Source organism: Panthera leo, chromosome B1 (genome assembly GCF_018350215.1).
Source record: "Panthera leo isolate Ple1 chromosome B1, P.leo_Ple1_pat1.1, whole genome shotgun sequence".
NCBI lineage: Eukaryota > Metazoa > Chordata > Mammalia > Carnivora > Felidae > Panthera > Panthera leo.
The window spans coordinates 55,061,805-55,075,230 of record NC_056682.1 but is presented as its reverse complement, the minus strand read 5'-3'; the positions used below and the strand labels follow the sequence as shown (position 1 = coordinate 55,075,230).

Below are 13,426 nucleotides of genomic sequence, written 5' to 3'. Positions count from 1 at the left end.
TGCCTAGGATTGACAGACTCACTGCTCCAGCCAGGACTGGGGGAGGAGGGGAGTGGAAGTGAGACAGGGCTGCAAGAACTGCCTCCTTTGGATTCTTCCAAACCAGGCAAGGATGAACTGAACAGCTTCTTTACAGAGGGAAATAACTAGTCTGAACAAGAACCTCAGGGAGGCAGACTCTTGGAGTAATAAAATATAAAACCTGAAGAATTTAGAAAGAACACAGAGAGAATAATTTTAAATTTAAGAGAAGTGTGTGTGTGTGTGTGTGTGTGTGTGTGTGTGTGAGAGAGAGAGAGAGAGAGAGAGAGAGACAGAGAGAGAGACAGAGAGAGAGACAGAGAGAGAGACTGAAAGAGAGATGGGAATAGTGGAGAGAGTGGGGAGAGAGAGAGGAGAAGGAAGGGGGAAAATGGCTAATGTGATTTAGGCAAATAGCTGAGCACCTCTTCGTCTTTCACAATTTCTTCATGTTTTTTTCTAGATACCATCTACATATCTTATAACATTTTGGTTGAAGATGTATTCCAACTCTCCAAGTCCTCACCAAGGAGTCATTACCAGTCAATGGAAAGTAAAAAAGAAAATGACTAAAAAAGAAACCTGTACCTCAAGTAAAGGCACAAAAGGAATTTCAGTCTGTTTTTTGAGCAAACTGCACTGGAATTGTAGCATCTGTTAACTCTCCTTTAATTGTTGGTTAATTTTTAAAACTCAATTTGGACTAGTGTTGCAGGAGTCGGAAAAATTATAATAGGGATAATCTAGAATGGAAGGAAGGGCATTCTGAGTTGTACAGAGGAAGGCATGACGGTGAAGGGGAGGGTAACAACTTTGGGGGTTACAAGTAGTTCAGTGTAGCTGGAAGTAGGGATGGCAGGGGAAAAGATTAGAGGACTAGAAAGAGGCAAGTTGATGAAGTACCTCATATGCTACACTGAACATTTTGTATTTTGTCCTGAAAGTGAACGGAAAGATGACGAAAAGTATTAAAAATGATAGCCCCTGACTGCAGTGTGGAATAAGGATGATGTGGGAGGAAGGAAGCTAGAAACAGAAGAGGGGCTCTTGCAGTAACCCAAAAGAGAAGATAGTTAGGAAGCAGAACTGAAAATATTTGGTAACCAATGAGGTTTTTATGTTTAGGGTAGAGGTAGTTGAGAGAAAAGGGAGACTTTATTAACTCTCAAAGACTTGGAGCCTTGGATGAATAATGCATTACTTATCTTAGAAAAAGAATACAAAGAGAGGAGCAGTTTGGGCTGGAGCAGAGGGGGAGATAGAAACGAGTTAGTGTATTTTTTTCCATTGAGTTAGAAATGTTTTTATTTTTTTATTTTATTTTAATTCCAGTATAGTTAACATACAGTGTTAAATTAGTTTCAGGTACACAATGATTCAACACTTCCATACATCGCCTGGCGCTTATCACGAGTACACTCCTTAATCCCTGTCACCTATTTCCCCCATCCTCCCATCCACCTCCCCTCTGATAACCATCACTTTGTTCTCTAAGAATCTGTTTCTTGGTTTATATCTCTCTCTCTTTCTCTCTCTCTCTCTCTTTTTTCCTTTGGTCATTTGTTTTGTTTCTTAAATTCCACATGTGAGTGAAATCATATAATATTTGTCTTTCTCTGACTAACTTGTTTCACTTAGCATTATACTCTCTAGCTCCATCCATGTTGTTGCAAATAGCCAGATTTCATTCTTTTTTATGGCTAAATAATATTCCTGTGTGTGTGTGTGTGTGTGTGTGTGTGTGTGTGTGTGTACCACATCTTCTTTATTCATTCATCAATCAATGGACACTTGGGCTGCTTCCATATTTTGGCCCTTGTAAATAATACTGCTATAAAGATGGGGGTGTATATATCCCTTTAAATTAGCATTTTTGTATTTTGAAGGTAAATACCCAGTAGTGCAATTACTGGATCATAGGGTGGTTCTATTTTTAACTTTTTAAGGAAACTCCATACTGTTTTCCACAGTGACTGCACCAGTTTGCATTCCCACCAACAGTTCAAGAGGGTTCCTTTTTCTCCACATGCTTGCCAGAACTTATTTCTTCTGTTTTTGATTTTAACCATTCTGACAGGTATAAAGTGATATCTCACTGTAGTTTTGATAGTTTTGATTTACATTTCCCTGATGATGAGTGATGTTGAGCATCTTTTCATTTATCATTTAGCCATCTAGAGGTCTTCTTGGAGGAATATCTGTTCATGTCTTCTGCCCATTTTTAAATTGTATTATTTGTTTTTTGAGTGTTGAGTTGTATAAGTTCTTCATATATTTTAGATACTAACCCTTTATTGGATATGTCATTTGCAAATATCTTCTCCTACTCTGTAGGTTGCCATTTAGTTTTGTTGATTGTTTCCTTCACTGTGCAGGGCCATTTTATTTTGATGTAGTCTCAATAGTTTATTTTTGCTTTTATTTCCCTTGGCTTAATAGACATATCTAGAAAAATGCTTCTACAGCCAATGTCAGAAAAATCACTGCCTGTGTTCTCGTCTAGGATTTTTATGGTTTCAAGTCTTAATTTAGGTCTTTATTCTGAATTTGTTTTTGTGTATGGTGTAAGAAAATGGTTCAGTTTCACTATTTTGCATGTAGCTGACCAGTTTCCCACCATTTGTGGAAGAGACTGTCTTTTTTCCCATTGGATATTCTTTCCTGCTTTGTTGAAGATTAATTGACCATATGATTGTGGGTTTATTTCTGGGTTTTCTTTTTTTTTTTTTTTTTCAACGTTTTTTATTTATTTTTGGGACAGAGAGAGACAGAGCATGAACGGGGGAGGGGCAGAGAGAGAGGGAGACACAGAATCGGAAACAGGCTCCAGGCTCCGAGCCATCAGCCCAGAGCCTGACGCGGGGCTCGAACTCACGGACCGCGAGATCGTGACCTGGCTGAAGTCGGACGCTTAACCGGCTGCGCCACCCAGGCGCCCCTATTTCTGGGTTTTCTACTCTGTTTCACTGATCTAAGGATTTTTGTGCCAATACTATTTTTGTGCCAATACCATGCTGTTTTGATCACTACAGCTTTGTAATATAATGTGAAGTCCGGTATTGTGATACCTCCAGCTTTGCTTTTCCTTTTCAAAATTGCTTTGGCTATTCAGGGTCTTTTGTGGTTACACATAAATTTTAGGATTTTTTTGTTCTAGTTCTGTGAAAAATGCTGTTAGAATTTTGGTAGAGTTTGCATTAAGTGTGTAGATTGCTTTGGGTAGTATAGACATTTTAGCAATATTTGTTCTTCCAGTCCATGAGCAACGGAATATCTTTCCATTTCTTTGTGTCATCTTCAGTTTCTTCCATCAGTGTTTTATAGTTATCAGAGTACAGATCTTTCACATCTTTAGTTAGTTTTATTCCTAGATATCTTACTATTTTGGGTGCAGTTTAAATGAGATTGTTTTCTTAATTTCTTTTTCTGCTACTTCAAGAAGTGACTTAGTTTATGAATGTTGAATTTGAGGAGTCCTAGATGCAGCTAGGAATGGTTAGTAAGCACTTGGTTAAATGGACTTGGAGTTCAGAAAAAAGTATGGGCCAGACAATTAGAGTTTACTGATTAATCAACAAAATATTGACTAAGTAACTAATCAAGTTATTCAACTAAATGATAGTTGAAGCCATGGCTTTACCCGTTAAAAGTTACCAAGTATTTTCTGTGTGCCAGGCACTTCACATGTCTGAAACTCATTTACTCTCCTTTATGAGCCCATGAAGTAGATACTATTATTAGTCCCATTTTATAAATGCGGAAACATCAGAGATTTTAAGTAACCTGCCCCATATCTCACGCAAAGCCAGAAAATGGCAAGTCCCTTGCAATGTAGTTCTAGTGTCCATGCCCTTCACTATTGTGCTTCTCAGAATGGATTATAGAGTAAGAAGAAAATAGGGCTAATCAGAATCAGAATCAGAATCTTAGGGACCACTGGCATTTAAGGGATGACTAGAGAACAAGAAGCAGTGGAAAAATCAGGAGAGTATTATCATGGAAATCAAAGAAAGGGCATGTCAAGAAGAATGGAGGTAAGTGAAAGGCCCCTGTTGACAGCTGTTTGAGGGAAGCCATACATGCACACCCTGATATGGAGGTATGTAGAGCAAAGCGTAGAGAAAAGCAACAAGACCAGAAGCAGTTGTCAGTCCTAAGAGAGATCACATCTCTGGTCTCCGTTTTATTGAAGCTGGAGCAAAAGGTATGGAATTCAAGAAAAGAGATGAGAGGCATATGTGCAATTAACTACATATATTCTTTGTATATTTATAAATGTGTTTCCTATGATACTGGCTAAAAAAATACTATGCCACAGATAGGGTTAATTTATGTGTATGACTTAAAAGTATAGAAATATGTGCATTTGAAGAGGAAGATGGAAACTATACAGCCTTCACTCCGTCTTGTGAGCTATCCATCTTGTTTACCCCATGTCAGTCAATCTAGACCAGAAGTATGGTGCCAACAACAAATTGATTTGCTTGTAGATGAATTCTCTCTTTTCCTCTTTATTTTACTGTTATTTTCCTGTGTGTTGATTCTTTTTTTAAATTTCTTTTATTGCACTGCTCATTTTGTTTCCTTGCATTTAATTGACTTTTAATTTGGGATTCAAATCTGAAACCACTGTTTGTCTTCTTATATATGGAGACTTAAGACATCTTGTTTGTTTTGTTTTCTCTCCTGACAGCCGGTTACTTAGAGCTCATCAAACCCTGGTTTATGTTGCTCTGGAGGCCATCTCTCTCTTCGAGACAGTCTCTGGAGTCTCCCAAAGTAAACCTCTTATGTGTGGTAGGTGAGGACATTTAAATATACTGCCCATTTTCTAGAAAATACTCCCTGCTATATTTTTATGTGATAGTATATGTATGTGTATGTGTGTGTGTGATTTATATAGGTGTATCTTATCAACCTAATGTCCAATCAGATTTGTTACAAATAGAAAAGCCCCACAAATTAGTGACATAGTCAACTCATGAGTAGAAAAAAGTATGATATAGGACTTAAGCAATTTTGTTAAAAGTATTGGTATTAAATTTAAAAAGCAAGCTGATTAGTATTTTATAAACAAACAAACAGTAACAACAACGACAAAATCCTTCCCATCATTTGGAGTTTCGGGAAATGTCTTAGATATAAATAATTTTAGGCATCAGATATCTAAAGCTTACGAAAAACTGGAAACCCACATAAGCGCTTCCTCTGATTTCTGGGATCTCTGGGAGCTCATGCATATGCCCTGATTTAGAATCTGCTGCTCCACTGTTCCATAATTGACCCCTTTCTCTCATCTCCCTCAGGCTTACATCCTTCTGGAGTCACTGAGGGTGGCAGTGTGGGGAAAAGCAGCATCTGGTTTTAACCTTCACAGTTTCCTCCCAAGAGGGAAACAGGACCTGTTTTATGTGAGTATCCTTGACAAAAGGAGTTTCAGAATAATCATGCTCATTGTAAACTAATTTGCAGTCTGTCTGTTGCAGTACTAATGAGCCACAGATAAAATTACTTTCTCAAATCCCTTTAAAGTCTTCAATCAGTTAAAAAGAAACAGTTAACCTGTTTTATTAACTTTTTTGAACTTGATAAAAGAGTATTCTTTTTTATTAAAACTATTTAAAGTTTCCCTTAAGATGTCCTCTGAAGTTGGACCACTTGTGCTTAGCATGGTTTTTACAGCTGGGTTGAACAAGATAACCTCTATTACTGAGATGTAGCTTTCTGCCACTGACGTGGAACTTATGAGAACAGACCCCACTGAGTAGTCTCAAGTGAGGCCCCAAAGGAGGCAGCAGAAGTACCAAGAAGCTGTTGAGTAAAAGTGTTCAGCTGATGCCATTACAACTACAGGAACAGCACCGCTTCCAAGAGGCATTCCTATGGGGGTGCAATTTCAAAGGGCTGATGTACTTGGCAGCTGCTAGGATTCCCACACAGGCAGCCGTGGCTAGAATGGGAATTGGAGGCGGAGACTTCTTGCTCAGAAACTCTTAGTCAGAATAGCCAACACAAGACCTCTTTTACCTGGGCATGGAGAGGGGGGCACCACCCCCGCTGGGTGGGCTGGGCTTTTGCTCAGCGTTTATACACAGAGGTTTTGAGTAACGTGATCTTTAAATATGATAAAAATATGATAACATATGAGCACCTTGAATGATGTGATCTTTAAATATAATATTAAGTATGATTTAAAAATGAACATCAGGGGAGAAGTGTATCAGGAAAAACTATCCACTTTTAAGGAGCCATGGAATATTTAGAATGAATGATAATATTAACATAAAAAAAAAAAAAAAAACGTTGGCAGGAAAAGAGGCCAAGAAGGAAAGGAACTTGAAAATAACCCCTTTAGTTTCCTAGCAGTCTAAAAGAGGCACTGGGCTGACAGTAAATAGAATCATAGCCCAAATCCCAACAACAATTCTGTGGTTTGTTAGAAACAACCCACTTATTATACCTAGAAAAAACGAACGATTAAGTGTGCCAGCGTGTGTTCTCTTGTAGACCCTGAGTTATTGCCCTAAGCCTCCCACAGTTATTTCACCGCTACAAGCATCTGGTAGGTTGGTAATGATAACAATAATAGTAATGATATTAGGAATAATAATGTCATTGCCAAGTGTGTTAAACACTCTAGCAATGTTGGTTTCTTTAACCTAAGCAACATTCTTTTATGAGGTAATTTTTCAGATGAGGGAACTGAACCTTAAAAAGATGAAGTAGGTTGGCCAAGATCACGCTCACAGCTGGCGAGAAGTGGAGCAGAAACTGGAGAGCAAGACAAAACTAGGCTCTTAGCTTATTGCTTTCATAAATAGTGAAAGGAGTAGAATGAGAGATCGGAGATCTGAATACCGTTCAAAAAGGTCGTAGCCCATGATTTGAGTGTAAATGGACCACATATATGCTCTCGTAAGACTCCTAAGAGCCATCGTTCTCTTAAGGTGTCTCCTCCGTCTATTTAATGTTAATACTTGGCTTGCAACAATTCTTCCTTGGATACTTAGAAACTTAAATCAGCTAAACAGAGTTTTCAACAAAGTCAGATATGGAAAATGGCCAAAATGTCATTCCTTTGGATAGAGTTTCTAAGTAATTATAGTTCTAGGAGTAAAAATTATGATACCAGACACTCAGTAAATATTTGTTAAATGAATGAATGGGTTAATAAATAAATTGAAAAGGGGCGCCTGGGTGGCTTAGTAGCTTGAGCATCTGACTTCGGCCCAGGTCATGATCTCGTGGTCCATAAGTTCAAGCCTCAAGTCAGGCTCTGTGCTGACAGCTCAGAGCCTGGAGCCTGCTTCAGATTCTGTGTCTCCTTCTCTCTTCCCCTCCCCCACTCGCACTCTGTCTCTCTGTCTCACACACATAAATAAACATCAAAAAAAATTTTTAAATAAATAAATTGAATGGACACAACACTTGGGTAGAGGGTAGGTTTTTGGAAATTATTCACCATTCAGTAATTACTTATCATCTGTCACATACTATGACTAATGTTATAGTGTCCCTGAGAACGAAGTTCAGCAGCTAGCCACCACTGTTGTCTCAAGGACTTCTCCAAAGTGCAGGCTACTAAGTTCCACTATACATCCTCAGTTTTCCCCCTTGTAAATTAAAGGGTTTAATTGGTAAGTTTTATGGTTCCTTCTATTTCCCACTTTCTATAATTGTATGATTCTCAATCTTATTTTAATAAACTTAAAATGTTAGAATAGTTTTTACACCCAGTATTCTCTATTATTTCACATCTCAGATTATTGTGGTGCATTTGTTACAGTTAGTCAATATTGATACATTACTACTAACTAAAATCCATACTTTATTCTTTTTTTTTTTTAAGTTTGTCCCTAATATCCTTTTCTAGAATCTTCTCCAGGACACCACATTACCTGACATCTCCTTAGGCTTCTCTTGGCTGTGACAGCTACTTAGACTTTCTTTGTTTCTGAGGATCTTGACAAAAAAACACATTTTTTTAAAGTAATCTCTACACCCAGTGTGGGGCTTGAATTCATGACCCTGAGATTAAAGGTCACATGCTTTCCAACAGCCAGTCAAAGTACCCTGATCTTGACAAGTTTTGAAGAGTATTGGTTGGTTTTATAGATGTCCCTCAATTGACATTTGTCTAGTATTTATCATATTATTAAACTTGGGTTGTATGTTTCAGGGAAGAAGACCATAGAGTTAAAGTGCTGTTTTCATCACATCATATGAAAGGTACCTACTATGAATGTGACTTATCAGTGTTGATAGTAGCCTTAGTCAGCTGGCTGAGGTAGTGTTTGCCAGGTTTCTGCACTGTAAAGTTCTTTTTCTCTCTCTCTCCATGCTGCACTCTTTGGAAGGAAGTCACTATGCTCAGTCTACACTGAAGGAGTGGGGGAGTTATATTCCATCTTCTTGAGGACAGAGTATCTACATACATTTTTGGGGATTCTTCTGCACATGAGATTTATCTTTATTTATTTATTTGTATCGGTATGAACTCATGGCTCTTTACTTTATACTTTGGGTTATAATCCAATATTACTTTTAAAGTTTTTTGTTGTTCTAATAGCTCTAGCTTTGGCCACTGGGAGCTCTTTCAGCTGTATCCTGTGTCCTTTTGGTATACACCCTCATCAAGTGTTTTCTCAGTCGGCATGCATTAAGATTCAGTTTTTGTGTTGTAAGGTTTATGGGTTTTGATGAACACATAGCATCATGTATTCACTATTACATTATGATATAGAGTAGTCTCACTGCCCTAAAATATCTCCTGTGCCTCATTTACTCAGTCTTCCCCTGCGTGGAACCCCTGGCAACCATTGATCTTTTTACCATTTCTATAGTTTTACCTTCTCCGGGCTGTCATATCATTGGAACCATATATTATGTAGCCTCTATAAATTGGATTCTCTCACTTAGCAATATGTATTTAAAAGTCATATTCATATTTTTATGGTTTGATGGTGTATTTCTTTTTATCACCGAATCATATTCCATTATATAGATATGCCACAGTTCATTTATCCTTTCACTTGTTAAAGGACATCTTAGTTGCTTATAGTTTTTGCAATCATGAATAAAGATGCTATATACATTTGTGTGCAGGTTTTGTTTGGACATAAATTTTGAAACAAGTTAATATCTTTTTAACATTTATGTTTCAGTTTGTAATTGTTGGTTTGTAATCATCTAGCTTTTATATGGCTTCTCACATAGAGCTATTTTAAAAATAATGAACAGTTTCACATAATAAATCTGTTCAGAATCAGGTACCATCTTTTATAAAGTATAAACAATAAACCCATTAATATTTTGTGGAATAAAGGGAACTTTAAATATAGGGCACTTTAGAAATATTTACATTTAATGTTTTTTGAAATATGAGCGGACCTGTGGTCTGACAAGGCCATTTCTTTCATATCACAAACAGGGACATTTATAGGTGTTAAATTAGCTGCAAAATTGTTCCTTTATTTCTCCCTCACTAATAAAACATGTTAAAAATTACATGTTTGGAAATCCAAATACAAGAATTTGTAAGTTGAAGTAATAAATATACCACTATATTAGATAACTAAAACCAGCTTCCTTTATGTGAATACCTATCAGATAGGACACATGAAATGCCAAGCAATAACAAGCAATGGAAATATTCTCCCTAGATATTTCATCTCTAAATGCATGAATGTGTTACCTATAGTATAATCCTATTAAAACATAACTCGTTATTCCATAAGATATGGCTATATATTAGAGTGGGAGGCAAATATATTCACTGAAAGTCTAAAACATGGTAACAATTCTACAAGGAAGGAAGGAAGGAAGGAAGGAAGAAAGAAAGAAAGAAAGAAAGAAAGAAAGAAAGAAAGAAAAAAGAAAAGAAAAAAAGCCTTTCTATAACACTGTCTTTTATCAAATTGCAAGTTAGTCTTTGTCTTTAATACTAGTATTCAAAGAGAGTTCCTTCTTTGGGGATGAATTAACAAAAAATTGCCCCCACATTGTTACCACCTTATAGAATTTTCACTATATTTTCCCACAGTATCCTTGTGCTGACTGGTCCAGCAAAGCTGAAGTATAAAATATCCTGGCATCAAGAAAGCTTTAACATTGAATGTTGTATTTTATGTCTTAAGTTAATTGATGTAAAATATTTGAAAAACTGGAAAAGATCAAGTACTAGGAGAATGAGGGGCTTAAGAATATACTGGCTTGGGGCACCTGGGTGGCTCAGTCCATTAAGCTTCCAACTTCGGCTCAGGTCATGATCTCACAGTTTGTGAGTTTGAGCCCCACGTCAGGCTCTGTGCTGACAGCTCAGAGCCTGGAGCCTGCTTCAGATTCTGTGTCTCCCTCTCTCTGCCCCTCCCCTGCTTGTGTTCTCTCTCTCTCTCTCTCTCTCTCTGTCTCTCTCTCTCTCTCTCTCTACCTCTCTCTCTCTCTCTCCCTGTCTCTCAAAAATAAATAAACATTTAAAAAGGAATATATTGGTTCAATATATTTCTCCTCTCCATAGGAATTATGATCTTTTTAGTATCAGAAAATTAGTGAGTCTAAAGCCATGTTGGCAAATGCTGGCATTCCCTGACCAAAGGTTCTGAGATTTTTCTGTTAGGAACTTGACTCACTGAGAGATGAGGACTGGTTTACCAAGAAGCCTGGAGGATTTTAGGGCTTTAGTTCAGTGGAAGAAATTCAGAAGAGAATTTTTGGGAATCAGATTCTCTCTGAAGTAGAACATACCTTATGATGCATTGCTTGGGGGCTTCTGTAGATACACTAGCCCCCATTACTACTACTACTACTACTATTATTATTATTACTATTATTTTAGAGAGAGAGCATGAGCAGGGGAGAGGGGCAGAGGGAAAGAGAGGGAGAATCTTAAGCAAGGTCCATGCCCAGTGCAGAGCACAACATGAGGCTCGATCCCACGACCCTGAGATCATGAACTGAGCTGAAATCAAGAGCCGCATGCTTAACTGACTGAGCCACACAGGTACTTCGCACCTTTTCATTACAAAAAATAAAGCAAGGAAAATCCTTCTCTTTCTCTCCCCCATTTAACAGGGGGCCCTTCAGATCCTTAGTGCCTCCATATCCTAGAATCTTTTTCTATCCTTTATTCCCATGAAACTTTATAAATGACATGCTCTATATACTCCCATGTTTTAGCTACCTCTCAAATAAGGACAAATTATAATCAATAATTTTTAAGTGTTCCAACTTTCCAGAAACATTCATAGTGATTTGAAACTTTGTTTGTTTATCTGGAGAAGTGGCAAGATAGAACAAGACATTTACTTCCTGGATCTTCTTTATAGTTCCCTGAATAATCTTAATTATGCCAACATGAAGTGAGTTGATATACATGTCTCTGGGGAAAGGAAATTAACAAAGATTGTTCTTCCCACTTTCCCCGTGATATGCCAAATTAAACTTACCTGGGGCCAAAGATCCTCCAGAAAGAAAGGGATCAAGACCCTATCCCCTACCTTTTGGAGATTAGAGCTTTCTGAAGGGCTGAGAAAGCCCTAACAGAGATCCCATGGCAATAGAACACGTTGAAGTTACCTCAAGAAGAAAGAGGGAGTCTGGCATAGTGACTTAGGCTCAACACCAGGGCCTAGAGGTTTGTAGGGACAGTGTATTTAGGGACAGCATGTTTAGATACAGTGTGTAGCTGTGGTTAGAAACCCAATTATACCTGGCCACTTTGGCAAAGCTGTCGGGTCTAGAGAACAGTGGCTGATTATATGAGTATAAAGCCAATAAGCTGTCATCTTGCGAACCCACGTCCTCAGTGCTACCCTGCTGCCTCTACAGGGTTCTTCAGCTTAAAGGACACCCTTATAGCAAGCCAGGGACTCATTGGAAACTTAGGAACCAGTTTTCAACAATAACACCACGTAGGAGTGATTAAAATCAGAACTTTAAGTGGACTGATTAGTTCTTTCCACACGGAATGTTGAAACAATACTGCTCCCTTTGGACTAAGTAACTTCCCAGGGTTCCTGGACAAGTTGAAGAATGGTGAGTCCTTGAGAGCGAGAGATACCGAATTACCTACAATCTGGAGGAATGGGGGTTTAAGCAAGTAATTAGAAAAAGAAGATGCCCGGGAACCCTCTTGCACTGTTGGTGGGAATGCAAATTGGTGCAGCCACTCTGGAAAACAGTGTGGAGGTTCCTCAAAAAATTAAAAATAGACCTACCCTATGACCCAGCAATAGCACTGCTAGGAATTTACCCAAGGGATACAGGAGTACTGATGCATAGGGGCACTTGTACCCCAATGTTTATAGCAGCACTTTCAACAATAGCCAAATTATGGAAAGAGCCTAAATGTCCATCAACTGATGAATGGATAAAGAAATTGTGGTTTATATACACAATGGAATACTACGTGGCAATGAGAAAGAATGAAATATGGCCCTTTGTAGCAACATGGATGGAACTGGAGAATGTGATGCTAAGTGAAATAAGCCATACAGAGAAAGACAGATACCATATGGTTTCACTCTTATGTGGATCCTGAGAAACTTAACAGAAACCCACGGGGGAGGGGAAGGACAAAAAAAAGAGGTTAGAGTGGGAGAGAGCCAAAGCATAAGAGACTCTTAAAAACTGAGAACAAACTGAGGGTTGATGGGGGATGGGAGGGAGGGGAGAGTGGGTGATGGGTATTGAGGAGGGCACCTTTTGGGATGAGGACTGGGTGTTGTATGGAAACCAGTTTGACAATAAATTTCATATATTGGAAAAAAAAATTCTGTGGGGAAAAAAAAAAGAAGACGCCCAAATTTGGAATCCAAACTGGTGGAGGTCATACAGATTATATTTTGTTAGTTTATTGGGAATCTCCAAAAGATGAAGTGTTTGCCAAATTTATTTAACCACCAAACATTTTTTCCCCTAAACTAGGCACCTCGAGGGACTAGATTCCAAGGAACACTTGTTGGAAAATGCTGCTCGAATGGTAGAATTTTCTCTACTAAATCATGACAAAGGAGCAGGAAATGGCACCCACTCATATAATCGCTTAACAGTTCTGTGGTGTCAATGACAATATTCTAGTAACTCTAACTCGAGGAGAGCAGAGTGCACAGGGAGAGGGTGCTGAAATCATATCCACAGCTTTCTCCTTGACTCCATCTATCCTTTGCCTTTGAATAATGATCACCACCTGCAATCACTTGTTGGCTCCATGAGTAAGGATTTTCATCTCACTGTGTTAAGTATCCTCAGTGCCTAGAACTTTGTTTGGCACCATGTAGGTTTTCAGTAATTTGTTCAGCTATTTGTTGAATGAATGAACTTCTGGCCTTCACTAGCAAATTTACTGAAAATTTAAGTAGCCTTTTTCTTTTTTCTTTCTCTTTTTCTTTTTTCTCTTTTGCATAGC

General features: G+C 38.1%; 1 protein-coding gene across 7 annotated transcripts in view; it reads left to right on the top strand.

Annotated features, from left to right (window-relative positions):
• Positions 1 to 13,114, top strand: part of SAP30 (Sin3A associated protein 30) — a 49,360-nt gene extending 36,246 nt beyond the window's left edge. The window contains exons 6-11 of one of the 7 annotated variants that reach the window (XM_042935060.1): positions 8 to 106; positions 485 to 574; positions 4,715 to 4,818; positions 5,328 to 5,432; positions 8,201 to 8,250; positions 12,946 to 13,114. In XM_042935060.1, the coding sequence (XP_042790994.1) occupies positions 8 to 106; positions 485 to 574; positions 4,715 to 4,818; positions 5,328 to 5,432; positions 8,201 to 8,215 (413 nt within the window). In that variant the 3' untranslated portion in view covers positions 8,216 to 8,250; positions 12,946 to 13,114. Of the gene's footprint in view, positions 1 to 7; positions 107 to 484; positions 615 to 4,714; positions 4,823 to 5,327; positions 5,433 to 8,200; positions 8,898 to 12,945 lie in introns of those variants that run through there. The other 6 variants (XM_042935062.1, XM_042935061.1, XM_042935063.1 and 3 more) reach the window with 6 other exon arrangements.
• Positions 13,115 to 13,426: the final 312 nt, after the last annotated feature.